The sequence below is a fragment of the Drosophila simulans genome, chromosome 3R (assembly GCF_016746395.2).
Source record: "Drosophila simulans strain w501 chromosome 3R, Prin_Dsim_3.1, whole genome shotgun sequence".
Classification (NCBI taxonomy): Eukaryota; Metazoa; Arthropoda; class Insecta; order Diptera; family Drosophilidae; genus Drosophila; species Drosophila simulans.
The window spans coordinates 19,964,167-19,991,528 of record NC_052523.2 but is presented as its reverse complement, the minus strand read 5'-3'; the positions used below and the strand labels follow the sequence as shown (position 1 = coordinate 19,991,528).

General features: G+C 45.5%; 6 protein-coding genes across 8 annotated transcripts; 3 read left to right on the top strand and 3 right to left on the bottom strand.

The window, feature by feature from the left end:
* Positions 1 to 9: 9 nt before the first annotated feature.
* LOC6729279 (succinate dehydrogenase [ubiquinone] cytochrome b small subunit, mitochondrial) lies at positions 10 to 992 on the top strand. Its single transcript, XM_002104563.3, has 4 exons — positions 10 to 168; positions 260 to 375; positions 448 to 635; positions 697 to 992. Exons 1-4 carry the CDS (start codon positions 126 to 128, stop codon positions 896 to 898), a joined length of 549 nt encoding a protein of 182 aa, XP_002104599.1. The 5' UTR covers positions 10 to 125; the 3' UTR covers positions 899 to 992.
* Positions 993 to 1,009: 17 nt separating this feature from the next.
* On the bottom strand, positions 1,010 to 2,311 carry LOC6729278 (phosphatidylglycerophosphatase and protein-tyrosine phosphatase 1). The gene is made up of 4 exons (XM_002104562.4): positions 2,090 to 2,311; positions 1,703 to 1,846; positions 1,326 to 1,643; positions 1,010 to 1,262 (listed from the first exon to the last, which is right to left on the bottom strand). Exons 1-4 carry the CDS (start codon positions 2,099 to 2,101, stop codon positions 1,134 to 1,136), a joined length of 603 nt encoding a protein of 200 aa, XP_002104598.1. The 5' UTR covers positions 2,102 to 2,311; the 3' UTR covers positions 1,010 to 1,133.
* Positions 2,312 to 2,441: 130 nt separating this feature from the next.
* On the top strand, positions 2,442 to 6,018 carry LOC6729277 (protein sel-1 homolog 1). Its single transcript, XM_002104561.4, has 7 exons — positions 2,442 to 3,450; positions 3,504 to 4,249; positions 4,314 to 4,488; positions 4,558 to 4,706; positions 4,771 to 5,105; positions 5,166 to 5,370; positions 5,430 to 6,018. Exons 1-7 carry the CDS (start codon positions 3,009 to 3,011, stop codon positions 5,832 to 5,834), a joined length of 2,457 nt encoding a protein of 818 aa, XP_002104597.2. The 5' UTR covers positions 2,442 to 3,008; the 3' UTR covers positions 5,835 to 6,018.
* A 149-nt stretch (positions 6,019 to 6,167) lies between these two features.
* Positions 6,168 to 7,644, bottom strand: LOC6729276 (26S proteasome regulatory subunit 6A-B). The gene is made up of 3 exons (XM_002104560.4): positions 7,432 to 7,644; positions 6,947 to 7,367; positions 6,168 to 6,889 (listed from the first exon to the last, which is right to left on the bottom strand). The coding sequence occupies exons 1-3, from the start codon at positions 7,639 to 7,641 to the stop codon at positions 6,234 to 6,236; spliced, it is 1,287 nt and encodes a 428-aa protein (XP_002104596.1). The 5' UTR covers positions 7,642 to 7,644; the 3' UTR covers positions 6,168 to 6,233.
* Positions 7,645 to 7,822: 178 nt separating this feature from the next.
* Positions 7,823 to 9,617, top strand: LOC6729275 (ran-binding protein 3). Of its 2 annotated transcripts, none has more exons than XM_002104559.4 (2): positions 7,823 to 7,952; positions 8,079 to 9,617. In XM_002104559.4, exons 1-2 carry the CDS (start codon positions 7,937 to 7,939, stop codon positions 9,410 to 9,412), a joined length of 1,350 nt encoding a protein of 449 aa, XP_002104595.1. In that variant the 5' UTR covers positions 7,823 to 7,936; the 3' UTR covers positions 9,413 to 9,617. The 2 variants fall into 2 exon arrangements, with proteins under 2 accessions (XP_002104595.1, XP_044779320.1); XM_044923385.1 differs by having other exon boundaries at positions 7,840 to 7,952; positions 8,082 to 9,617.
* Positions 9,503 to 27,359, bottom strand: LOC27206479 (3-hydroxy-3-methylglutaryl-coenzyme A reductase). 2 transcript variants are annotated; one of them, XM_039295459.1, is made up of 6 exons: positions 26,646 to 27,359; positions 13,105 to 13,564; positions 12,675 to 12,762; positions 11,974 to 12,549; positions 10,294 to 11,907; positions 9,503 to 10,229 (listed from the first exon to the last, which is right to left on the bottom strand). In XM_039295459.1, exons 2-6 carry the CDS (start codon positions 13,514 to 13,516, stop codon positions 10,157 to 10,159), a joined length of 2,763 nt encoding a protein of 920 aa, XP_039151393.1. In that variant the 5' UTR covers positions 13,517 to 13,564; positions 26,646 to 27,359; the 3' UTR covers positions 9,503 to 10,156. The 2 variants fall into 2 exon arrangements, with proteins under 2 accessions (XP_039151393.1, XP_044779317.1); XM_044923382.1 differs by lacking the exons at positions 13,105 to 13,564; positions 26,646 to 27,359 and having other exon boundaries at positions 12,607 to 12,704.
* Between the last annotated feature and the right edge of the window lie 3 nt (positions 27,360 to 27,362).

The window sequence follows — 27,362 nt, the reverse complement described above, 5'->3', positions numbered from 1 at the left end:
AATCGATGACAGCTGACTGCATTAGCCCAGTGTTGTGTAATTTTTTAGACAAATCGGCCCAAACCGAACGGAGCGATAGAATTTTTATTTTGAGCTGAAAATTCTCAATTTTTACACATCCCAACATGTCCCTCTCGTTGCTCCTGCGTGGCGCTGTCCGTTGCAATGGTAAGGACCCACTGGATGGCCAAGCGCCTTATTATTGGCCGCAAAACAGCTTTCATTATATAACCAAACCGTTTGTTGGTATCCCAATTAGCCGCAAATCTTGTTAAGTCGGCTCGCATCACTCCCCTGAAGAGCTACTCCACCCTGGTGGCCAATGTCCAGCGGAAGGCGGTGGTCCAGCCCCTGGCCGTGGCCAAGATTGCAGCGGTAAGTGTTTGGAGTTGAAAAATTCAGTGGTGGCTAATCATACTAAATGGTAATCCGCGATTGCTTATGCAGCCCGTCGTGCGCGAGATCTCCGTGAGTGCGCCCCGTATGGCTTCCGCCGGATCCAGCCACACCCTGCTCTGGACTGTGGAGCGAATTGTGTCCGCCGGCCTGCTGGCCGTCATTCCAGCTGCCTTCATAGCTCCATCCCAGGTATTGGACGCCCTCATGGCCATCTCTGTCGTTATCCACACCCATTGGTAAGATATCCTTGAGGCAAATTAAACCTTTACTTATATTTTCCTCATTCACCAATCGCAGGGGCGTGGAGGCCATGGTAGTTGACTACATGCGGCCATCTGTCGTTGGAAACGTCCTGCCCAAGGTAGCCCACATTGCGCTGATCATCATCTCGGTGGCCACGCTGGGCGGCCTCTTCTACTTCATCCAGAATGATGTGGGTCTGGCCAATGGTATCAAGCGCTTCTGGGCCATCAAGGGCAAGGATGCCCAGAAGGCTTAAATGTCAAAGGAGCAATCAGTTGATGAACCACGAAACACCAGTTATTTATTCATAGTTTCGCGATAAGCATTAAATAAAGAATTGTAAAAAGTCACAGCTGCACAGAGCGGGTTTTGTAGAAAATTGTATATTCAACAAGAAAATCAGCACTAAAGTAGTTGGGTAACAGGCACCACCTTTGTTACGTATGGTAATCTACTGTAAACAATAAATTTGGGCTATTGTCCGGTTTTGGTCATGACTTGGTCTCCACATTGTTTGTGTAGAACAACCGGAGCGCATCCCATTGTTTGGTGTGCAGCAGAATGTGCGGTCGGCACTTACGCATGTGGTCAACCGCCTGATCCGGAGTCCATCCGTTCTTCTGCAAATTATAAGTTGTGGGCTTTTATAGAGAGAGCTACATGTAAATAGATCATCAACCCACCATCATGAGGTAGCATCCCACCAAAGTGGCACTTCGCGTCCTACCCGCTTTGCAGTGCACATAGACAGAACCCACGTTCTCCGGCTGGTAGGAGGAACTTAGACCGCCAATTCTCTGCTTTAGAGGCAGGAACTTATTTATGAATTCCACGCCGCGGAAGAGCTTCTCCTGGTTGGGCGACTCAAAGATGTCGGTGGTGGCCAGCTGCAGGAACTCAATGCCCAGCTTTCGCCACTTGTCCGTGTTGTTGGAGAAGGCGGTCAGCTCGTAGTCCTCGTTCATCGACACCACCGCCTTCATGTTTTCCTTTTCAATGAGCTAAGCAGTTAAAAAAGGATTTAGAAGGATTTCAAGCTTGGTTTCGCGGGGATACTTACGTCATTGGCCTGGCTGCGGAAGGGCAGTGCTCCCAGTATCACATGCTCATCGATGCGATCGTACCAATTCCTGGCCGATGCCTTTTCCATCAGGACATTGTACAGCAGGGTGGGGTAGAAGGACACGCGTGCGAACATGGCAGCCTGGAATAACAGGTGTCCGCTGGAGGATTAGGAATCGGGGCACAGGTGGCGGGTACTAGGTCAGCGTAGCGAACGCAACAGCTGTAACTTTCACCAGCACTAACGGTTGAGCTCGAAGAGTGATTCGCTGTGCGACTGACTCGGTTGAAGCGCGGGTTGGAACTGGTTTCGGTTTTCAATTTGGTTTTGGGCTGTGACTTTTGGGCCTGGGTGTCTGGCACGCAGGTCGCAGCTTCTACTTACACTCATCTCCATGCCGGCTGCTCAGTGGCTGACTTGGATTGGACGAGATAAAAGTTGGTGATTCACACGGGCGGAAACTTCCTCGTATTCTAATTAGTCCCGCTCGGAATTATCACCTTCGATCGCGCGTCAACAGTTCCAATTCAGATTCCTTCTGGTAAAACTCTGCGCGTTCCTTTGCATAACGAAACAACAGGCGGAAAATCCAGGGGCGTAGCTAGAAGCACCGGGAATTTTTCGGGGTAAGACATTCTAGACGCTTACTATCGCAGTTGCCCGGGAAATAATTATTGAGCATAACTTTCACATTTTGGTGCATATATGTTTTAAAGAATTGTACAAATATTTTTAAAATTTTATGTTTTACCGTCAGGCTTAAGCAAATTGTAATATTGTTATATGTGGCTTGTAATATAAAAAAAGTTGTAATTATGTTTTGAAATCGTCGTCACTAAATATTTATAAGCCTTCCTCGATTATATGACTACTAAGAATATGTTTTCTAAGTGGTAAATCCGCTCCTCTTTAATTCGCGAAAATATTATTGGAGACGCCCCTGGAAACGACTGTTTTAGACGCGGTGCTTTGCAGCACTGGCACACAAACCTCGGCCCGTTAGCAGCACTAAACATTGCAACAAAAAAGATTAAAAAGAATCTTACGTGTGAAAAATTAAGGAAAGACAACCAAGGTATTCCAACCACCACCAAGTCGAGGTGGCCAAGATGAGCTACCAGTAAGTCAAACGAATCCACCCAGAAGCAGCAATCAACTCCTTTTGCCGACCCTCCGCCCCAAGAAAACAGTAAATAACACAACACGTCAGAAGTGGTAGAGCACCATATAGACGCAGCAAAGGCGAAGAGCAAAATTGCCGTTGTACATCCACTTTGCCATCGAGAAAGGCAGATAGGCGAAGATGAAGGCCAACAGCTGGATGTGCCTGCTGGCGCTGCTTCTCGCCTGGCAGCTGCGAGCGGAGGAGCTCCAAGGGCCCAGCACTGATGGCACGGGCAGCAGTTTGGGTTCGGCCACAGGTACGGGTACGGGAACGGGATTGGGCACGGGAACAGCCACGCCAACGCTGCCCAATGAGCCCTCCACCCAGGCGGAGGCTGAGGAGGTGACCACGGCGGAATCAGAGTCACGGGTTCCGTCGGAAAGCAACGAACGCAAGGCAGCCAAACCCAAGGAGTCCACAAAGTTTGCTCCCAGGACGAAGGTTATGTCGGATTCCATGTTCGAACGCCTGTGGAACGACAGTGTGATCAGGCGGCAAAAGCTAAAAGCCGAGATCGAGCGCATCGAAGCCAAACGCAAATCCACTGAAGTGTTAGAACTTACTCCAGACCAGATAGAAGGTAAGTGGGCATCGTTTTATGTGTTTTGCAGTTGCTAATTGCGATTCTTCCAGCTCAAACCGTGTACGACAACGCAATGGACATATTGGCCAAGCCAAGCTCGGATAAGCGGGTAGCCTTTATTTTGCTTAAGAAGGCTGCTGAATTTAATCACCTCAAGGCGAGGGCGGAACTAGCCTGGGCCGCCCTACTGGGTCACTGGATGGACTTTGATTTCAACCATGCTGTCGATGAGTTTGAGAGTCTGGCCAACGAAGGCGTCCCAGAGGCTCACATGGGCCTGGGATTCCTTTATTCGGTGGGCGTTGGCGGTAAAAATGTAAGCCAGCCCCTGGCACTGATCCACTATAGCCTGGCTGCCCTCGGTGATAATACTCCGGCCCAAATGGCCATGGGATATCGCTATCTTTATGGCATCAATGTACCCATTAGCTGTGAGAAGGCGCTGATCCAGTACAAGCGAGTAGCCAAGAAAGTGGCTTCCAAGATAACCTTCGCCAATGGGCCGGTTGTGCATCGGGTGAGACTGCTGGATGACCTAGAGAATCCCGGCAGTCCCGAAACTGAGATTGTCGACTATTACAAACTTCTGGCCGACAAAGGCGATATCCAGTCGCAGGTGGGATTGGGTCAGCTGTACTATCAGGGCGGCAAGGTGACCCAGCAGGATCACCAAAAGGCTTTGGAATATTTCAAAATGGCCGCCACTGCAGGTAATGCAGTTGGCTTTGCGTTTTTAGGCAAGCTTTATCTGGAAGGAAGTGAGCAAATCAAGGCCGATAATGATGCAGCATTTGGGGTGCGCATAATGTTGATAACATTTTTTGATTAATATTTCTAATATGTATTATTATATTTCTCAGTACTTCTCCAAGGCCGCTGAAATGGGGGATCCAGTTGGTCAAAGCGGACTGGGCCTCATGTATCTAAAGGGTTTAGGGGTCCCCAAAGACTCCATCAAGGCATTATCCTATTTCACTCAGGCGGCTGATCAAGGTTGGGTTGATGGGCAACTGCAGCTAGGCAACATGTATTTCAGTAAGTAAACGATACATAATTTTAGTGATTGGGTTTCCAGGAACCATATAATTTAAATTTCTTTTCCAGCTGGCAATGGTGTAAAAATCGACTACAAGTTAGCCTTTAAGTACTTCAACCTGGCCACCCAATCAGGCCATGTTTTAGCCTATTATAATCTGGGAGTGATGAATGCTTACGGTATGGGAATGCTGCGTTCATGTCCAGCAGCGGTAGAAGTAAGTTTATTGCTCAATTAATATGTTAATTATTTTCTAACCCGTTTCATATTGCTCATTCCAGTTCTTCAAGACTGTTTCGGAGCGTGGCCGTTGGAGCAGCCGATTGATGATGGCCTATAGCGACTATAAAAATAACCGCATCGACGAGGCCTACATGCAGTACTCGTTGATGGCCGAAATGGGCTATGAGGTGGCTCAAAGTAATGCCGCCTTTTTACTAGACCGCAAGGAGGTGCATGTGTTCAACGATCGGCACGAAGATCTGATTCGTGCATTCTACTACTGGAAACGGGCAGCCGGACAGGGCTATTCTGCGGCCCAAGTCAAGCTGGGCGATTACTATTACTACGGTTGGGGTACTTCGACGGACTTCGAGACTGCCGCTGCTCTTTACAGGTTAGTTGGATATGAACTATAAAGTGTGGAAATGACTTATAACCGCATCAATCTCTACAGGAAAGCCTCTGAGCAGCAATATAATGCCCAAGCCATGTTCAATTTGGGATACATGCACGAGCAAGGGCTCGGAATGAAGAAGGACTGGCATCTGGCAAAGAGATTATACGATTTGGCTGCCGAGACCAATTCAGACGCCAAAGTGCCTGTGGCTATTGCGCTTATTAAGCTACAAATGCTGGCCACGATTGAATCGATCAAGGAGGTGATTATCAAACCTATGGATAAACTGTGTACCAGCTTTTCAATGTTGTTCCCCTTTAGTCGCCTTACAGGTTCATCTTCTACATGGATGAAAATATTGCTGCCAATTGGGACTTGTACATGATCACCGTTCTAACTCTACTGCTAGGCATCATCATGTACATGAGGCGTCCATTCCAGCAGCCGGATCAGCCGGCACAACAGCCAGCTGCAGATGACATTGCTGCTGCGCCAGTCAACTTGGCGCCGGTTGGAGCGGAAGCAGCACCTGTAGCCGCGGTGGTCGAAGGTGTGGGCGCCACCCCTGCCGCCGCAGTATCATCCCACGATGCTGTGGCCGCGTCCTCCTCTACGGAAGCCTCAGCAACCACTGCCACGTCCCGTGCCGATGCAGCGTCGCAAGTGGGAAGTGGCACGACATCTGCGGCGCCGGATGGCGCTAACACACTCGATCCCACTGGTTAGTCTTAGTAAATTGGTAAATCATCCCTCTAGGTTAATTAGTGTGCGTGTAAATATTTATCATCTAATTTCGCCCGATGTAATATTTTTTATTAATTCTAAAACCGACCTTTTTAGATATTTAAAAAATATCGTACTCAGAATGTAAATGTTGTACTGATAAACGAATGAATCGCTCGACATTTGATATATGTTTTTGTTTATTTTAAAAAGGTTTCAATCGTATCATTTTGGGTATTGATTTCAGTACGTCTCCCATTTTAGTAAATGGTTACTTATAAGGGCCGTTGCGATGTTATTTTAACTCAGTGCAACTCAGATCGATAAACTGAAATATTTTACATTTTCATGGTTTATTTTAATGGGAGCTGACAATGTGAAGTTAAACTGCAAATTTCTAGTCTAAGCGTAGTAGTTAAGATTAGCCTTCTTCTTCGCCTGTACTTCCATGATGGCGTCCATGAAGTCTTCGTGCGTAACCGAATTGGCGGAGCGACGCAGTGCGATCATACCAGCTTCCACACAAACGGCCTTGCACTGGGCGCCGTTGAAGTCATCCGTGGACCGGGACAATTCCTCGAAATTCACATCATTGCTAACGTTCATTTTACGCGAGTGAATCTGCATAATACGGGCACGGGCTTCCTCGTTGGGATGTGGGAACTCGATCTTACGATCCAGACGACCAGAGCGCAGCAGAGCAGGATCCAGAATGTCTACGCGATTGGTGGCCGCAATCACCTTGATATCTGCAGTGGAACTGAAGCCATCGAGCTGATTGAGAAGCTCCAACATAGTTCGCTGGACCTCACGGTCACCGGCCTTCTCCGAATCGAAACGCTTGGTGCCAATGGCGTCCAACTCGTCAATGAAGATAATGGCAGGCGCCTTCTCCTTGGCCAAGGCGAAGGCATCGCGCACCAGCTTGGCACCATCACCGATGAACATTTGCACCAGCTGGGGTCCTGCCAGCTTGAGGAAGGTGGACTTTGTCTGAGCGGCGCAGGCACGGGCTAGCAATGTTTTGCCAGTTCCTGGGGGGCCGTACAAAAGGACACCTGTAAATGGCAAGGATTAATATGGTTGTGTGACATTAGTTCGAGTGAGATACCCACCTTTGGGTGGGTGAATGCCAAGGTTTTTGAACTTCTCCTTGTGCGTCATGGGCAGCACCACAGCCTCGATGAGCTCCTGTATCTGCTTGTCCAAGCCTCCAATGTCGGAGTACTGCTCTGTAGGTCGCTCGTCCACTTCCATGGCCTTTACGCGGGCATCATACTCTGCCGGCAGGGTTTCCAGGATCAAGTAGGAGTCTTTGTTGACTCCGACCAGATCACCTGGTTTCAGTTTCTCGGCATCAACCAGGCCGATGACGGGCAGGAAATACGCCTGTCGAGTGGATGTTTTGATGACGGCGCACTTGCCCTTTCGCTGGTTGTCCAGAACGGTGACGGAGCCGTCGTCCTCCTCCTCCTGTGGATCCACATCCAGCAGCTCTATTACATTGGACACCAGGTAGGGCAGTGTCTTGTTGACCTAAAGGGGATGTACTTAACGAATGAGGCTGTTTGGTTGGGTGGCGTTTCATTGTCATCCCTACCTTGATCTTTTCGGTGTTGTCCTTGATCTTCTCATTTTGCGCCTGAATCTCGTGCGTTATGCGTATCACTTCGCTCTTCATGATCTTGATCTCGTTGTCCATTAGGCGAGTCCTGCTCACAATCTCATCGGTGGACATACGCATCACCTCCTCGCCCAGGGATTCCTCACCGTCCTCCCAGATTGACTTGTCCTCCAGAGTCTGAGCCATGTCTAGTATTATTGTTGATTAGCCGTTGCTGAATGTAATTCTTTGTTGAAATGCTATTATTGCCGATCTTTTTTGGGCAAACACTCTGTCGATGACTTGTAAATTTCTTGTTTTTCAGCGGCAAGTAAGCAACACTGAAAAAGTCAGTGTTGACAACTGAGCGCCATCGCCGCCGCTTATCGATAGTGACGGCGATAACACAGCGATAACAATACGGCAGGCTTTACACAGAACGCTCTATTCTGTACAAGATTTGGCAATTTATATTTTAATATTGCAAATAGACTTGTTTGCAATGTCTGAAAATAATGGTAAGCGTAGCAAAACAAGCTGTAGTGCTTGCTAGAACTTAAAGTGGCCAAATATCACGAATCTCGTGCCCTTGAAGAGTTCCACAAACTGACAAACGAGTCTTGTTTTTTCCCCCTTGTTTCCAGAAGCGTCAGTCGAAACTAACTGTTTCCGAGGTGGCTTCACCCTGAAGGCTTCTCGCCTGGGCGGTGCTGTCCTGCGCCCGGCAGTCTTAGCCAACAGCAGCGGCTCCAACAATAGTTCCACATCCCCAAGTGAAGGTGAAGACAGCGCCCTGCAAAATAATCCGTTTCTGCGCGAGTCCAAGGACGAGGACGATGACGAGGAGGTGGTGGCTACCGGATCTGCAGCAGCAGAGTCCACTGGCGACAAGGAGGACGACGAGGTGGACGAGCGGCCGGATCCGCTGACCAAGCTGCGAAGCAATGGCATTGAGCGCTCCAGCATGTTTGCAGCAGCCAAGAACAACATGCCAAATGTTCAGTCCAGCGGGTTCGTCTTCGGCCAGAATGTGCATGAACGTGTGGTGGCCCCCAATGCTGAACAGGTCACCGCTGAGCCGGATGCAGATACGGCAGCTAGCTCGGTATCAGCCCAGGAGGCTGCCTCCTCCTCCACTGCTGCTACGTCGTCCTCGGCGTCATTGCTCTTCTCAAGCGTCATTCAGAACGCTGCCCAGACCACAGAGACCAGCGAGGCCGCTGCCTCCTCATCCATTTGCAGCAGCAGCAGCAACAACAAGGAGTCCGCCGAGGCCAAGAGCCTGACGGAGGTGGCCCGGGAGTACGAGGAGAGCCGCGCTCAGAAACGCAAATACGAAGAGGTCGAGACCTTCACCGGCGAGGAGGACGAGATCAACATTATCGACGTAAGCTGCAAGCTATTCGCCTTTCTTAACAGCAACTGGGAGGAGCGTGGTCGCGGCAGTCTGCGCTTAAACGACGCCAAGGACGGAAGGGGCAACTCGCGAGTGGTGTTTCGCACTTCTGGAAATCTGCGCCTGCTGCTCAACACCAAAGTCTGGGCCGCTATGGTGGCGGAGCGGGCCAGCCAAAAGTCCCTACGACTAACGGCCATCGACAACTCTGGCGTTGTCAAGATCTTCCTGGCCATGGGCCGACCAGCGGACATCGCCCAGCTACACAAGGCGCTCAGCGAACGGATTGCCAAGCGCAAGGCCTCACATCCCGAGGAGTGTTCCGTAGAAGAAGCGAAAAACGGCGTCGCCTCTGAGGCAGCGGCTAGCTTGCAACCGGAGTCGACGACTCACGACGACGAGGATGAGGATGCTGCTCCCGGACCGTCGGGTGCCATTTCAGCAGAGGCGGACAGCTACGGCCCGAGTCCCAAGAAGGTGATCGTCCAGCCCGATAGCAGCGCCGATGTCCCTGTGCCGCCCGTTAAGGAGGGCGACGAGGATGCTGAGGCCGAGGCCAAGGAGTCAACCGATCAGAATTAACCGCCGCTCGCTCTTGTTCTTTTTATACGATTCATACATGGAGAAATACAACACTCACAACAACCACTAAATAATAAAGCGCGCCGTGAATTATTATAAATTAATTATAATAATTTATTAATAATTATTATTATTAAAAATAAAATAAATGAAGTGCTGATTTGTAAACCCGTGAGCAGCGTCGACAAAAGACATTTATCCATTACGCTTTGTGTTTATAATTTTTTGTTAAAAATGAAAACCGAAATTAAGATATCGATATCGATCGTACACGCTCTAATTAAAAGTTTTAATTTAGTCACTATACAAACCCTATGTACTACTTTTCGCTTAGGAAATAATTTTTACAAGTTCAGCGCTTGCACTAGTCCTGGTCATAGCTCCACTGACTTGCATCTGGTGTGGATTCCAGCGGATCATCACTCAGTATTCAGTTATATAGGTAGAAAAAAATAGCGTTACGACGAAAAGTACAATCTAAGTGGAAGTAGCAGCAGCAGTGGATATCGGATATCAACCCATCCATCCTATGCCCACAGCATTGGCTTGGAGCGATTTGCCGATGTGGAGGACGCTGGCTGTTCGGTTCCCTGGCCAGGCCAATCAGGTTATCTATCAAGCAATTTGTGAAACATTCAACTACAAGGTAACACCTAAAGAAATGAGTTGCAACGCCTGGCCTGCACGTTCAAAGAGACTCTATGTACAAAAGGGTAGAAGTCGGCGCCCCTGCAGCGCCCAATCTTAGCTGATGGTGCTGCAGCTGGACACGGTCACGTTGAGAGGATTGTTGGCGCTGCTCACGGCGATGGAGGAGCTGCAAGAAAGGGATCACAAGTTAGAATTTCACTTCAATAACATGTAGTAGATGTAAAACTTACCGATTGTGGCGCATATGACTCTTGACTAGATCGCTATTGACCAACGCCGCCATCAGGCTCAATTCGCCGGCCATAACCGTGGCGCAGACGATCTGTGCCAGCTTCTTGGCGTTGTCTCCTGGCCGCGTGGGATGAGCTCCGCGGACTCCGAGCATTTCCAGGCATGCGCTCTGGCCGGGCAACCCGGTTCCGCCGCCCACAGTTCCCACCTCCAGCGAAGGCATTGTGCAGGTCATGTAAAGATCCTCGCTGTTCTCCGCCCAGCACTCCATGGCAGTAGAGCAGTTGCTCGAGGTGACATTCTGGGCGGGATCCTGCCCCGTGGCCAAAAAGACGGCAGTCACCATATTGGCGGCATGAGCATTGTTGCCACCAATGCTACCGGCCATCGCGCTGCCTCCCATATTCTTTAGCTTGTTACATTCGACCAGTGTCTTGGCATCTGTCCTCAGCACGGAGCGCAGTGTTGCTGCCGAAATGGTACACTCGGTGACCACCCGTTTGCCACGTCCCTTAATCCAGTTGATGGCCGCCGGTTTCTTGTCGCAGCAGAAGTTCCCACTCAGCGAGATGATCTGCATGTCGGGAAACTGAAGCTGAATTCGGCGCAGGGCCATCTCAGCGCCCTTGGACACCATGTTCATGCCCATGGCGTCGCCGGTGATGGCCACAAAACGAATATACAGCTGTGGTCCATCCATGGCAATGTGGCAGTCCTTAAGACGGCCAAAGCGCGATGTAGAATCGAATTCAGTTTTCACCACCCGATAGTTTTCGTCGTTTTCGATCCAAGATTTTGCTTCGGCCGCGCGGGCAACGCTGGGGAATCTTACACACGGAGCACGGGTCATGCCCACGTCCTCCACGACAGATCTAACACCACGAACGGAGAGCGCTTTGCAGCCACGATTCGTGGATGCAACCAAAGCACCCTCGGTGGTGGCCATGGGCACGTAGTAGGTCTCTCCGTCTAATAGCAGGGGTCCTGCGTAGCCGACGGGAATGGGAACGTAGCCCAGAACGTTCTCACAGCAGGCGTTCAGCACTTTGCGGTAGTCAAAGTGTTCATAAGGCAAGACATCCAGTCGACCAACCGGCATCTTGGCACGACCGCTGATGATCATTCGGCGGATTCGCACACCCCTCTCCGGATCATTTAGTACAGATTCGATTCTGTGGAGTGGGCAGTGAGTGCCACCGGCATGGACAATGGATAAAATCTCCTCGTCACTCAAGGACGCTGGTCCACTGCCCTCTTCAGTGGAGTTCAGGATATCAAGGCATTCCTGAATTGGGCGCGGAGGCCTTGTGGGACCCACCAGTCGGTGGCGCAGTGGCAGCAGATCCGTCTGAGTTGAAGCATTGACTGAACTCTGATCTTCAATGGTAAATAATAGTGGGCGGGCTACAGGCGAAATTTCCGTATCCCTTTCCTGTTCAACGTGCTCTTCATCAATTGGTGTAGTTTGTGAAGCCTTGGCCGCGATGGCCACTGGACCTGATTGACGCAACTGATCCGGCAGAGGATCACGATTGTCAAAGCAAATAAATTTAACTACCAAGGCGATGAGAACAATTGAGATTACTATGTGATCGGCACTCATGGTCAGCCACCTGGAAGATATTAGAGTTATGTTATGTTTGGCCAATCAAATGGGTACTAAAGACATTCAAACTCACTTGATGATAATGTCGGCGATTTCACCCGATTCCGTGCGATTATTGCTCACATTGAGGCTTAGTGTGGGCGTCAGCGTCTTGTCCACGGCGTCGTAGTCGCTGCCGGAGAAAGCCACCCGGCTGTAAATGTGCACCGCCATCAGGCCTGTGGTCATGATCAGTTTGACACGCTGCAGCACGGGATTGGCCTTCTGCTCCTCCTCTGTTAGCGACTTGAGGAGCAGCGAGCCCTTCGCTTTTTCACGCACCACGGACATATCAACGCCGGAGCGGGAGAGATCGAAGATCAGCGACAGGCAGGCGGGATAAAAGGTCATGAAGACCACATAGTTGACCAGCACCGAGAGCACGGCAAACATGCACAGTACCTCCAGGCGCTGTACACCCGACAGTGTGCCCACGCCCACCAGCAGCACCTCCACAATTGTGTCCAGGGAGATGGCCGGTCCCAGGAGCTCCAGTCCCCTTGCAATGTTCTGCGTCACCTCCGCTTGGTTACTGCCCGATAGCGCTAGCTGCGCCAGGCGGCCAGAGTTGGACAGGTCGATGACCAGCAACAGGAAGAACAGGGCGTCCCTGAAAGTTGGTTGAAAGTGTGTTTAATTGTACATTTAATTAGCACATTTGGCTTACATTATAAACTACTGATTTTACGTCAGGGATTTAAAAGCTAATGACCAATATTTTGAATTTTTACTCACTTCAGTTCGGAGATGTCGCTGCCCAGGAACTTGATGATGGCCGTTGTGAAGATGAAGCTGGAGAAGACCGTGAAGAGGCCGGCGATGCCTGAAAGAGACGACGAGATAAGTGGGAGTCACATTACTGGACGGAGGTCGAATCGTTTAGAGCGCACATGAGAAATGCCAGGGAGCTCCGTTTGGCCACCTTCAGGTTGCTACCTGCTGGCTGTCCCACCTCTAAAATCTTGGCCAAACATTCCAGTCTTGTGTGGTTTACGTTTTTCCCAGCTTTTTTTTTGGTGAGGGGGAAGGGGGGGTGGCGGGTCATCAAAATAGTTCGGGGAGGGGACAAACAATGCCGATGGTGTTCTAACCACTTTGGTCAACACACGTGCCCCCCAAAACGAATCGGGGGCCCCCCGAGTGATGTAATTCCCACAGTACTCACCCAGCACATATTTGGATCCCAGGCGGTGGAGGCTGCAGAACTGGTAGTAGCAGTACAGTACGGCCGTGCAGCGGACGATGGTCATCAGGATTACGTCGGCTGCATTGTATTCGGCCTCCAGGCCATCACAGGACTGGCTCCATCCGTGACAGGGCCTGTGCCGGCTGGAAGTGGCCGAGCCACCCATAGACGGTGGTGGTATTGCTCCACTTGCTCCAGATCCAGCTGCAGATCCGGATCCTCCGGCGGCGGCAGCTGAGGCGGTAGCTGTGCCCAATCCGCTGCTCGCATCCAGGGTGTTGTTCTTGTCCACCGTGAGCATGCAGGCCGTAATGGTCAGCAGGGCCACGATGACCTCCCAGGGATGCGAGGCGCAGAACTCGCCGTGGGCGCGAAACAAACGTCCTATCATGGCTGCGGCACGTCCGAATCCCGTCCAGATCTGGCCAATCTTGGCTGGCTGTGGAATGGAAAAAAAACTGTCAGTTAACACACTTCTCACTGGGTTTTCTCAATTACCGAGAGAGCGGTCACCCTTTTATGTAGTTTTTTTCTTTTAATTTTAATTGTTCAGCCCAAGGACATTTGAGGCCAGGATGCGGGCCAGGCCAGTCAACTTTTGTGCGCCACATAATCAAGGCAGCAATGGGGAAAAGGGCAGTAGGCAGTAGAAGCAGGAGTGCGAGTTAACTATATCAACAGGGGAAAAACATATCGATTTAACTGTTGACACATTCGCAGGCCCGCAGGCTCAGGCGATAAAGACGACCCCTTGGCGAAAAGGAAACGGCGAAACACGTTATTACACTAAGCGGATTTGAACGGGCTGCGTGTCCTTGAGCTTTGGCACGCCTCAGTTCCTCTATACCTTCCCAGCTTCCTCCATTCCCAGGCGATGCAAATCCATGATTGATAGTTTAAGCCGGTCCAAGTTCCGCATGCCGGCAGAGTTCGCGACCGGCTTAATTAAGCCATTGGGCAATCTGGCCGGACGATCGCTCGCCCACCACGTGCCCGGCATTAAAAATGGCCAGCTCCAACCTGATGCTACTATGCATATACAACCACTGCGACTGCTACTGCCCTCCAGTTAGACAACGCGCCATAAATATTCAAAGAGTCCCGCCCAAATGCTGCGCCGGCGCACAGTCTCTTTTTCGGAGCGAGCGCGACTATCTGGCGTCCATAAACAATGTTTTCCATTTTGTTGTAAAAAGAGAAAGACTGCGATAAAATAAACAAATAAATATGCTAAATAAATCAAATGCCACTTTGGCACGCCAAGAGGCGATTTACGAGTGCGAGTACCAGCACCAAAGTGGCTGAGCATTGTGTAATCTGAAGCCTTGGAGGCCATAAACCATCACCAGCACTCAGGGAACAAGCATCCTTTTAAATCTTTATGGGATGCACCATACACTGGCAGGATTTTGCCATACAAATGGGATAAGGGAGCTAAAAGGGAAAACATTGGGGAGATAGAATAAGAAAGGTCTTGATTGAGATGATAGTTCCAAAATAACTAATTTATTAGATTGTATAAATATGCAGTGTTCTATTTCTTTAGCTTTCCCTACTTCGAACCTCTATTATAAATTGACTAAAGATTGCTTCAAAAAATGCATCAGCATCTACCGAAAAAAAATTCCACTCTGAAGTTTTCGTTGCAACTCGAAGGCGAACTGAAAGATCAGAGTAATGATTTTTATTGACTCAAAAGTTGCACGTCAAGGGGCCATTTGAGCGATCGTTAAAAGCGCGAAGCATAAACAATTCCTCCATAAACAAAATAGAACAACAAATTTGATGTTTCTTTCTTTTACTCACTGAATGGGGCTAAAATGGAAGACCCGCAAATGCCCGGCAATTGTTGGGTTATTTTTGGTAGGTGTTTTATGGCGAAAATCGGAGCAGGGGTTTCCCGGTGGCCAAAGGCCAGGGCTGAGATTGGGTGCGGATCAAGATCATGTTCGAGTACATGTGCACATGTCAGAAATCGAGTGTAAATCCATCATATGTTTGGCTAAGCAAAATTCACAAGGGGATTTTAAGTAAGCGCCAATTCCGTGGAAGGGATATTCGCCTCGAAATATAATTGAAATATTCAAGTGTGAAATTTTCGAATGTGGTTTTTTGATTTTTTTTTTTAATTTAAAGTGAATTGGCATGGGGAAAAACTCAAGGCAATAGTGTCAAATGCATTCTTACAAAATTACAAAATATTATTCATACTTATAGAAGCGATATTCAAGTTGAATATTTTGACCTGACTAGCAATTTCCCAAGAGATCTTCCTGTTTTTCTCGTCTAATTTTCAATTTCCTGCTTTGGACCCACTCATTGAAAACAATTGAACTGATGAAGTCAAAATGCATTTCGCACCAGAAACAAAGTCACTCCAAAGATGTTGACTATTCGCCATCAAAGGTCCATCAAATGTGTGTGAAAAACACGACAGGAACCGAATGGAGTGGCACTGCGCCTCTGATCTTCCAGAGAAATCTTTTTTCGGGAGCGGGTGTGACGTAAATGCAGAGTTGGAATTGCCAAAGCACAATCGAGAAATTAGACATATTTTTCATTTTCATTCAAATGTTTATTCTCGCTCGCTGTTTTACAACAGAAGTAGCGGGGAACAACAATTAACGAGGGCGCCGCTAATATCTGTTGAATGGCGAAATGTTTAAATTTAGCCCCCAGAAAGCCAGAGCAACCGAAATCCGGAGAAATAGAAGAAAACCGTATTCTTTTCCCTCGTTTTTTTTGGGGGCATGGGGCATGTGGCAAGGACGGCGGGCCAAGGGGGCGGCAGGCAGACCTATTCATTTGGCAACAAACGCCACGGCGCGAGTGTGTGCGTAAAAGTATCTGTGTGCCTTGTGCATTGTTTTGCATACTTTTTTCGTTTACATTTGAAAGCACTCGCCGAACGGATGTTGCGGCCGACCTCAACCTTATGGCCATAGAAAACAATCGTGGATGATGGGATTTCGGCTGGGGCATAACTACCAAAATAAATAAATGTATTCCAAAGCGAGAAAATGTCTAAGTAAAACTGAGTAACCGATAAGAAAACACAAATAGTAAGGCAACCGAAATAACAAAAGTATTGTCCAAGCAAATCGCCACTAAAACATTTGTTATGCAAGTAAGTAAGTATCCAAAAATAAATACATGACTTTATTTTTTGTAGCTGGTTTTAATCTAATTTAAACAGTTTTTTACCTTCGCTGATATTTGTATAAGATAAATATGTGTAGAGTACACATTTTTCACTTATTTTTTCTAAGAAAAACAGCATTATACAGGTATATCTTTTCATTTTCTTCCACAAACATTTTTATTAATACGATTTAGCATAAGTAATAAAAGTTCTTAAACATTCGAGGGCAGAATTTCTTATAGATAGCTATGGAAAGAGGCTTAAGTCTCGGAAGAAATTCCTTTGAAAAGAAACGGGGGTAAGCCCCAAGTGCTTGGGGACCTAATAAAACCGAAATTCTGCGAAAATATCGAGCGACGCGTGCAGCATTTGCATTTCCCCAAATTGAACTGCCGGCAGTCACTTCGCCAATCCCAATTAATATGCCCAATGGGTGATGGGTAATGGGTGTGGGTCGTCCAATTGCCGGGCTACCCAGAAAAGGGGAGATCACGATGCGTCATTATTTGCCTGGGTGCCAGTCTTCTTTTTTTTTTTTTTTTTGGGGAGAGGCTGAATGGGTTTTCCTGGAATCTTTGGCATACAGCGTGTTTTCTTATGGCTGCGGAAATTTTCCATATAATTTGGCATTGTTTTTGCGCAAATTTTTTGGTAATTAACACGCCAGAATTTAGCACAAAGATGCTAAAAGATAAAAGCCCTGACTCACTTAATTCTATCAAATGATCAAGACTTTCCCCTTAAGCAGTCAAAATACTTAAAAATTAAGAAGAAAATATTAAAAGTGTGCCTGTTCTAGAAAACATATATTTTTCTGGCTAAAATTTAAAATATTTGTATATATTTGCGCTGGCCAATTCGATTTCCTTCCATTTATTTTTGACTACTGCAAATTATTGCAATTAACGCCTCTGATTTATGGCTGTTTGTGATTATTTGGCGGTTTCGATTTGATCGACATGAGTAAAAGTTTGGACTTTGATTTAAACAAATCCAAATTCGAGAATTCTGTGTGTATACCTGCGCCAAAAGTCCAATACTTTCTCATAGCATTCAATCGCAATTGTTTACGTGCTTTTCCGCCCGATTGAAAAATTCGACAACAAATTGGTACAGTTTGTTTATTATTTGGGCTAAAACAATCAGGCATATAAAATCTGCTCTTAGACCAAGAAAATTTGGCAAACTGGCCACCTGCATGGCGAATAAAGTTGCAAGTAAAGCCATGTTATAATAATGTGATAAAGATTGGGAAAACGTGGCAGGTTCCATCCTCCCTAACTTTCCCGGTGCGGAAAAGTGGAGGGACAAACGGCGTGGCCATGCATTAATTTATCCAATTAATATTTAGGAGCTTAAACACCATTTTATGGATTAAGTTATTTGCTTTCACTTATATAAGAGCATTGTGTGCCCTGAAAATATTTATTTTTCACGGCCAAACGAGGAGTAGAATATTTATCATATTTATAGCTTTTTTTGGAGAACGCTTTATGGCATTCTTATTAAATATCTGACACTTGACCATAAATAAATAAATTAACCATCTAGTTAGCTAGAATGCATTTGGTTTTTAATAATTTATGCAATGTCAAGAAGTCGAATTCTGCATTTTTTTAAATTATTTTTTTATGGGATTACTAAAAGTGTTGGTATTGCTGAGATGATAGTTTACGATATTTAAATTTAAGTATCTAGAAAGACTGCTATGCGGCACTTTCTTGCCAGTTCGCACTGTAAAGATACAAGAACTGATTGCCTCAGGAACCGGATGGATGTATCTTTTCTGCGTAGCCGTCGTGTCTGGAGATCTTCAATCTTGCAACTAGTTTTTCGCCTCCTTTCTACACAAATCTCGTTGCAATAAAGATGTGTGAGTCATGTGGCCACTTGTTCTACTTCTTTTTCGATCGGACTTGATAGCCCAGTGGCAAATGGTAGCTGGCGAAGATTGTGACTCATCCGGCAGGGCTAAAACCATTTGTTTTTAGTGCAAGTGGCGTGGGATTGGGGGCAACTCATTACCACCGTTTGCCAGTTGATGTTGTAAGATTGATAAGGCACAAATAGATCACAAACTGGTGCACACGAAAAGGGTTTAAACGGGATTGATGGGCCAGTGCTGCGGAAAGTGGCCCCATTCGGGGCGATAAGATAGCAACAAAAAACAAGGTCAAAGCCAGAATATTAACATAGATATTTACTATGCAGATCGCACTTTGATATTGACGTTGTTTATTCAGACACTTTATTCGCTGTCAATGGCGAAATTCTTATCAGCCAGTGGCAATCGATGGCATGGCCAACACCCAGATATTCGCTAAAAGCCAAATCGAGTCTGAAAAGCAATCAGAAGCACTTGGCACGCAGATTAATGCAGACATCAGATGATAAGAAGGCGAAAACAATCTAAAACACTTTTTAAAGCATTTTTTCTTTGCTCGCCAGCAGTTTTTGTGTAATTTACAAGTTGCCAAACAAAAAGTAAAAGTTGTCGCGTGAGGCACAAATAAATAAATTAATAAAACGACAAACTCAAACGGCGATGAGAAGAAAAAACAGTTTTACTTTCTACCAAAAATGCGAATGCTGCTAATTTGTATGCATGTGAGGCCAAAAAAAAAAACTTAGGAAGTCTTAAAAAACAGTTGTGTTTTTTTCGAGCGAAACAATGGTAAAGTTAAACAAAGTAAAACCCACAGACTTTGCACATCAAAAGATTTCTTTTCAGCCTGTTCTCCGGCAAAGGGAAAACTTTTACAAGCTGTTGGATTTCGAATTGAAAAAAAGCAGTACTTAAATCAAAGTTAAAAACATTTAAAATTAATTCCCTGGCCTCTCTCTCCTTCCTGCGATGTTAAAACGCTGCGAATGAGACTGACATGTGTCAATAGATTATGTTAATCAGGTGCTCCAGCATCGCGATATCATCACCATCAGCATCAGCATCTCATCCTCTTGGCCAGCGCTTGACATTGACCCACTTAACGGTTGGTCCATCGATTCGCGTTGACCACAACGCCGTTAACCATCCCAAAGAGCTACCAAAAAACCGAAAACCGAACCAAAAACGCTGCGAGGGAAAAACCGGAACCGTTCGCAATGAAATAGAAAGTTTTGTTTTGTATTTCTTTTTTTTTTTGGGCTTCAGCCGTCATGGGTTTAAAATGCGTAGAAACCGAAGGCTTTTTGGGGGGTTGACTTCGCAAACTATAGAAATTTCAATAAAAAGTTTGATAGAATTCGGTTGAGAAACTATGCGTGAAATTTCAGAAATTTGCTCTGAATTGGAAGGATATGATTTGTTTACATATCCGAATATCTCCTTTTTTACCGCCTTTAGAAAATAACAATGCTATCTGCCGAGATAATGTATCTTATCAGTTCACGATACAAAAAGATTATGTTATTTACACAAATAGATCTTTATTTTGTACCTATTTACATACAAAGAAAAACAAGGCCCGCAGATGTAAAGTAAACGACCTTATCGAGGGAATTTAAAATAGTTAATGACTACAAAAATGACTTTAATGGAATTAAGTCAGCTCTTGATCGCACTTCAGTTTCCCATTGTATTTTAATTGAGGCTATTCAAGCGCTTAATTGTTAACATCCCTCGTTAGTCGTCCTTAAGACGAAGTTACTCAATACTATTAATACTATTAACTTCCCAGCCCTGAATACGAATATTATTTCCTGGGAATACGTTCATGTTGTCAGGGATTAAATGGAAACTCATTTCGTATTCATTTTATGCAAATACTTTCGAGGAATTCAAGACCATCACATTTGAAATACATAGTAATGCATCTGCGTGCCAGCTTCTTTCGGCTGGGCTAATCGACATTTTCGGTGTCGGCACGTGCAGGCAACAACTTGGCAGTACATTTGGCGTTAAATCGGTTGCATATATTATTAATATTATTAAGTATTTCAGTGCTTTCAGTGGCCAGCTAATTGGTGAAGCCCGCCAGCGTCGTAGTCGCGATCCGGTTAATTGCCCATTAACATGACTGCTGCGCCTGCGATCGCGACTCGACGAATAAACCTTTGTTAACAAATTAAGCAATCCAAGCTATTATTAAATAAACCATAATTGAAATGCGCCGCCATAGGCGATGTTTTTGGCCAAGGTTTTGTTTGTTTTATTTGCCAATGCGGCGCATCCCCAGTTTCAGTTGTCTGAGACGCGGCGATTCGCAATCACGCTAAGTAAAGCTGCCTTCATGCTCGGTTTGCCATTTGGCCAAAACCAAAACAAACAAAAAACGTAAGAAAAAAAGAGGCTAAAACAAACACGTATGAAAACACGGCAATTCTAATCACAGCAACACCCACATCATTATGTCTCGGATGCACACACATCATCATTAGCATTAGGCCCAATCTGAATCGGAATCTGAATGGGAATGGGGGAATGGGTACCTCATCATGGTTGTTGGCGCCTGTCATCTGCAACATAAGCGCTCGTAAAGTGGGCAACTTTGGTTGGCTGCCTCTGATTTCTGGCAGCTTGTTGCAAATCTGAATTTTAATTCGGCCTTCGGCGAAGGGAGAAGGCATTTTTATCGCCGCTCCGCCGGTTCTCTGATGTTTGCCGGATGCAATTTCAATTTCCAATCACAGTCATATTACACGGCTTCATGGATTACATGCTGAGATAGGGGCAAACACGAAAAAAGAAGTAGATGGGCGGGAGTTCTTCGCCGCCCACTCATTTCCCCTTCATTTCCCGCCTCCCGATGCCTTTTTCTGGCTTAAACAGAAATTGATTTGAGTTGGTTTGCTGTTCATAGTGTGTGTGTGTGTGATTTTTCGCCATGCGGGCAGTTTGAAGAGTTTCCGACCTTATCAAGCACACTCTACTATCAGTCCTCGATTACCCAAATCAGCATTTTCCCCCGAAGTAATCAATTCGATTAATGCGAAAGCATTTGCAATCAAAAGTTTCCCAAAGTGATTCATTTCTTTGAATTAAGATCGTTTCCACTGAACCGACATTGATGATGAGATAAATAGTAAATAGATCGCTAAGTGCAAATCATCGTGTCAGGGAAAGTGTGAGATATTTAGTGTTGAGTAATGAATTGTAAGGCCAACGGAAACCTTAAAGTGTAATAATTTATTGGTACGTGATGTTGGCGTTAGAAAATAAGCAGAAAATATAATCGGTTTTGAAAACAAAATAGCATTCCAATAAACTGCCAGAATTATATTCATTCATAAATATTTTCGGTTGCACTACGTCAAGCGAATAATTATTATATATTTTGGGTATATATAAGTGTAATTTACAAAATAAGATTGTTATAGATTCTCTTACTTAAATTAAGTAAAAGATATAGGAAGGCAGCCAATGGGAATTAATCAAAAGCATCGACTTAAGGAAGAGCAGATGAATTCGAAGCATATAGTACATTCCCATCTTGTTTGATTTAGCTAAGCACACATCATTAATTTATAAGTCCTGTCTTGCAGCCGATAATCCATTTATAATCTGATTAATAGCCAGCCCACTTACACTCGCATCCATGTTTGTTTTTACAACCTTATCTGCGAAATATCCGACATCAGCAAAGCAAAAGCCACCTCTCCCTCTCCACACATCAATATATCCAGCAAAATGCGGCGCATTATGGGAATTAATTAAATCCGAGGCACACGTAAAGAATGTTATAAATTGCACAAATATTTTCGTCGTCGGTAAGAAGACCTCGCCTGGCCAACAATAATGGCCTGACTTTGAAGTTTGATTATATACAAAGTGTGAGGGTCGTCGAATGTCTTTCCAAACGGCAGAACTCGTCGAACCAACCAGCTAACAACATATCAACAAACAAATGCCGAGTGTAGATTCAACACGTTGCGGCTGCGTTTGTGCAATATTTGCCAGACCTTTTGGTAAAAGGCCGTTCGCTCCAAGATTGCCTGGTGGTTAGCCTGGTAGTAGTTTCCTCGGTTCCTCACAGCCGAGAGTTTGGCAAACAAAAGGCGATCGGAGAATATGTCGCTTCGGTTAATGTAATTATGGGCGTTTTATTGGATGGACTCTGGGGGAGATCGCATCCAAGTGCCACAGCCCGGCTTCTGCATTGCTCAAATATTTGGTCCGCTTGCAACGACGTTGCTCAAAGTTTGTTTGACCGGCGTAAATAAACAATGTGCCCCTAGTCATGGGTGGCGACAATAAAAATCACGACACACAAGCCAACACAGCCACAGAAACAACAAGCTGCTAAAGCTGCTAGTGCAACACGGCAAGAAATTAAGGTGGGCTAAAAACATTGGATAGAAAACCATAAGGAAATCCATAAGTATTAAATTCATTGAACCACTTGTAATACTCCAACTGGTTTAGCTCTTATCAAATTGGTATGGCTAAGCTAGTAGTTCTTATCACAATGCAAGTATCTTTTATAGCCACTGTATTTCAAGCTTTGCAATTATTATAGCAAAAGGATTTAAGCCAAAGGTATAGATAGATAGATAGATAGATGCATATATAGACAGATAGATAGATATGTAGATAGATAGATAGATAGATTTGTTATCTTTTAGATAGTTTTGTCTTTAGTCAGTTTAGCTATCTCTTAACTAGTTATACATGCACCTACTACATTTTGTGCGCAGTGCATTGGCAACATAAGCTTGATGCAAACAGCATGTGACATAGACAACTTGGCAGCGCGAGCTGCAGTTGCATCCGCCCCGAACTTGGCCGGCTGGTATAACTTGGTTATGCCACAAAGCCAATAATACGTAAAGGCAACGCATTTTTCTTGCGTTACGCTTTGTTTCCAATGGATCCGATCGGATTGGCTGATGTTGGTAGTGGTTGCGTCGTCTGGCACCCGTTGCCATTAAAAGTCATCAGCATTCAAGGCGGTCAACTACGATTTCGGAGTGCCAATTGCTTGGGGTTCGGCGAGTTTTACGTGCCGAACGAAACGGGTTGCGGTGGGAAGCCAAAGACTCAACTTCAATTGGATGCAGGTGGGGTAGAGAAGAAGCTGGCCAAAATCGCAGTGGCAGTTGCAACGGTTTACTGGCTGCCACTTCTGAACCCTGAACATGAAAATGTTGACTGGTTTTTCTTCTTCGGCGACCTCATTTTACAACAACAGCACAGAAGTCCAGAGATAAAATGAAAAGTTGTGGCCCCTGTCAGTTTTGATCGAAGAGTTATGCAAAAACCCAGCATGGCTTCATCTTGACTTGTCTTTACTTTTTTACTTAATAACCATAAACTTGAGCTGAGTTTCGTTATGATGCAATCTCTCTAATTAATGGGTATTTAAGTGCCTGGAGATAGATCTCTTTAAGATTGTCGCAAGCCAATTAGAAGTAGGAAATCGATTTGTTTCAGTCGTTTTTTTTGCCAAACAAAAACTTAATTGGCTAGTCGGCCCAAACGCATGGTGGTGCCTCAGTTTTCATTAGCTGCGGTTGCTGCAACATCTTCGCCTTGTTTGCTTCTTTTTCGGGCTCTAATGCGGGCATAATAAACATAAACTTTGATATGTTTATGCCAGAAGTGCGTGCTGGTTTCGTGAGATGCTGGTTTGTTTGTATTTGCATGCGGTCGGTCGGCTTTTGTTTGCATTTGCGTTTTGTGCTTGAGCCGGAGATATTTGCATTTCAAAGTGAGTCCACAGTCGAGTCTGGGTGATTTTGGGGGGACGCCTTGGGGTACGGACTAATTCGAGCCGATTGAACATCGATTTTATAGCCCCATTTTTTCGTTACGACCATCCGCAACAAAGGGTTCGCATCTGGCCTTCGATGGAAGTTGGCCTAAAGCAGCGGAAATGTGTAGCCATCAATGCAATGTGTGGATGGCGATGGCTTGGCTTTGCAATACCGCTTGAAGGTGATCGGAAAAGAGGCAACGACGAATTCCAAAGTCATGCTCTCAATACTAGAAATCAATGGGGGTGCAGAGATATGAAATACCTCAAATGCCCGCAGACTACACTCGGCAAAAATAAAGTATCTTATAGATACAAAAATTTATTTCTTGAAGTTCCTTTTCCTATATGTTATGTTTTTTGGTAATTTACTTTAGTTCTTGGCTTAAAACCCTAATATTATTTGAATTTATTTCCCTATAAAAGCATTAGAAACCGTTTGTGGGGGTTTACTCATCGCTCGGCGATTTACGATCGCAATTTGCCATAAATAACAACAATTATGCTTGCCATGATGACGATGATGATGAAATTGCAGGCTGAAAATCGCGCACGCGTTTTGCATGCGACTTGGCGCGCGTTTTAGCTAATCGCGCAATCTTTGGACGGGCGGACAGACTCACGTACGCAGGCGGCGGCACATGACCAATTTCTGTTGCCAACACGAAGAGCAGGAGGTGCAGATAGGCCAAACCAGGCGGTGGGAAAGAGATGCCGCACATACAGGCGCGCCGAGCGAACTGCGCATGCGTGCGGTTTAAAACGCGTGCAAGTCGCGCGCTTTTGCAGGTGGCGGAGAAAGTTACCAGCACTGAAACCACTTTTTTTTTTCGGTCCGTCGCTGCCTGACTATTGTTGCTGCGGCTGCCCAAACTACATCGGTTTACATATATATATATACACATACTTCTGGTAAAAATAAAAGCAAAGAAAAGAAACGAGAGAGTAAAATGCCAGTCCATAAAGCCGAAAAAGAAGCGCGGCCAGCGTTAAATGAAAATAAATTTGTTTAAAAAACCAAATCAAAGTTGGGCAAAGCCAAAGTCGCACGGCGGTGAGAGCAAGAGTTATGAAATCGCCGCCAATGGAATCCCAATTCGAATTGGTATCAATGAATGTACAGTGTGGGTCAAGAAATTAGGAGCAATAGTTGCTTTAATGGTATATAAAAAAAACTAAGGGCTAGATTCTGTTCCGAAATTGTGGAAATATAGATACTTTATTATATTTATTCCATCGTAGTAGCAAAAACCAAAACATACAAGATTGTATTAAGTCATTAAATAGATCTTCTTTGTGTTTCTCTTGAGAGATGCATGAATGATCTATCTATTTAAATATTGACATTGACGAGCAGACTGCAGTGTCTATAATTTTGAACTCAGCTGTCTGCGCAAGAGCTTGGCACAAAAATCGAATATGAACATGCGAGAAACCAAGCCGAGCCCAACTCTTTCGCAACTCGGGGCAACTGGATTGGCCTGTAATTGAATAATATTACTACTCGGCTGCAGCAGCAACAAAAACTGAGCAACAAAATACAGAAAAAAAAAATGTAAAAAAAACAAGGAAGCGGCAATGCACTTGACAAAGCTGCTTCACTTGTTGCAGCAGTTTTATGGTTTATGTTTTTCTACATCTTTTTCTTTGGCTTTTGTTTTGTTTTTGTGGCCACTGCATCGGCGGCGACTGTGTGGCATTTTTCACTTTTGCTTTTAATAGCCAGATGCTGTCTGTTGCTGTCTGTCGTCTGAGATGGAGATGAAGATGAAGTCGTCATCCGACGGCGTTTTTTCGGAATTTATTTTGGATTTTTGAAATTGCCGCTCTTCACATAACCGTAATACGCCTTCAGCCGGTTTTCATATATACCATACATATCTATATGTATATCTATATATATATATATATATATATTTAGTTGTGTATCGTTTCTGTCGCTGCCAGATGTCGCCCATTTCGATTTTGGTAAATTGGTAAAGTGGGGAACAGGCCAAGGAAATCAACTGCCATCGAGAAAGTAGTAGTACTTTCTTTCTACCAAAAACGCACAGTGGCGTCAGGAAATGAAAAGAAATGTTGACAGCGCAGCAGGATGTTACAGTAAACTCCTGCCGATTTGGTTCAAGTGTTTTTTTTTTTTTACTAGGAAGGACGCACAAAATCGGTGACATCTGTGCAATATTACTTAAAGAGGAGGCATTTACTTACTAGAAAATGCAGTACGATTCGGTTGTCATATTTCTTTTCATTACAAAACAATACAAATGTTGAATCTTCTAATTGAATAGTTTTTTGAGTTCCGAATTCTCTATCAGCTCGAAAGTAATCTAATTATCGTTTCTTCACCCAACGCTCCTGTGCTCAAGTGGCTTTTGCTTTTCAAAGAGAAAGTTGTCCAACATGTGTTCCCACTGCAGGCCAAGAACTTTTAATAGACGGCGGCGACGTGGTGCCCACTGAGTGATAAGATTGGGGAGCCCCAATTGCATAACTGTCTACTAACCAAATAGTGGGATACAATGTACAAGCAATTATGCAGCTCTCAATGGAACGCGATCGTATCCAATGGGAAACGCTGCCCAATCAGTCGGGCCATGCTGCTTGGAATTTCGAAACCAAAAAGCGGAACCTCATCGGGCAGAGTAGTGACCCCCAAAAAGTCGAAAATAGAACCCAGAACTAACCTTGCTTTTCGACGAGGAATCGATCGGTTGCTTGGAGATCGGTGACAAATGGTTGGCACGCGTCTTAATCCACAAAAGAAATGCTAATGAGGATCTCTTTTTTGGCGGAGTGCGGTTTCCAGTTGGAGCGGTCGTTGTGGTCGCTAACTAGTTCTTCTCAGTTTGTCAACTTTCTGCGAACAAATCCACATAGTTTCTTGCACGACGCGTTGTTTGGCTTACATTTATATAACCACTAATTGCGGCACTTTCGTTCGCGAATTTCGTTTGCTACTTTATTTGGCTAACAAATTGTTAAATGTGCAAAACACACGACAGCTTTACTTTTTTTTTAGTTAGTTATTTTTGCTGCAGGGCGCACACTCGAGTTGTTGTATTTGGTTTTGTTGGCAGTGCTGCTGTGGCCCGGTTAAATATCGATATTCTCGCGGATCGGGCTAACTGGCTAGTTGGCTGCGCGACGACTTTCTGCCAAGGGGAATCCTGGCGTGCGGAATTATAAACTGTTTCGCTGCGAGCTCCAAAACGAATTGAAACGCTCTTTCTTCCGCGTACACAACTTCACGAGGAAACAGCTGTTTGTTAGTGTGGCCAGATGGCGAGTTGAAGGTAAGACCCAGCCCCGCAGCTATAGATAAGTGTTTGCTGTTGTTATCGAATGAGTTATCGAGTAGTTTCTAGGCACTGATATAAATACATAGAAAATGTTTTCAAAGT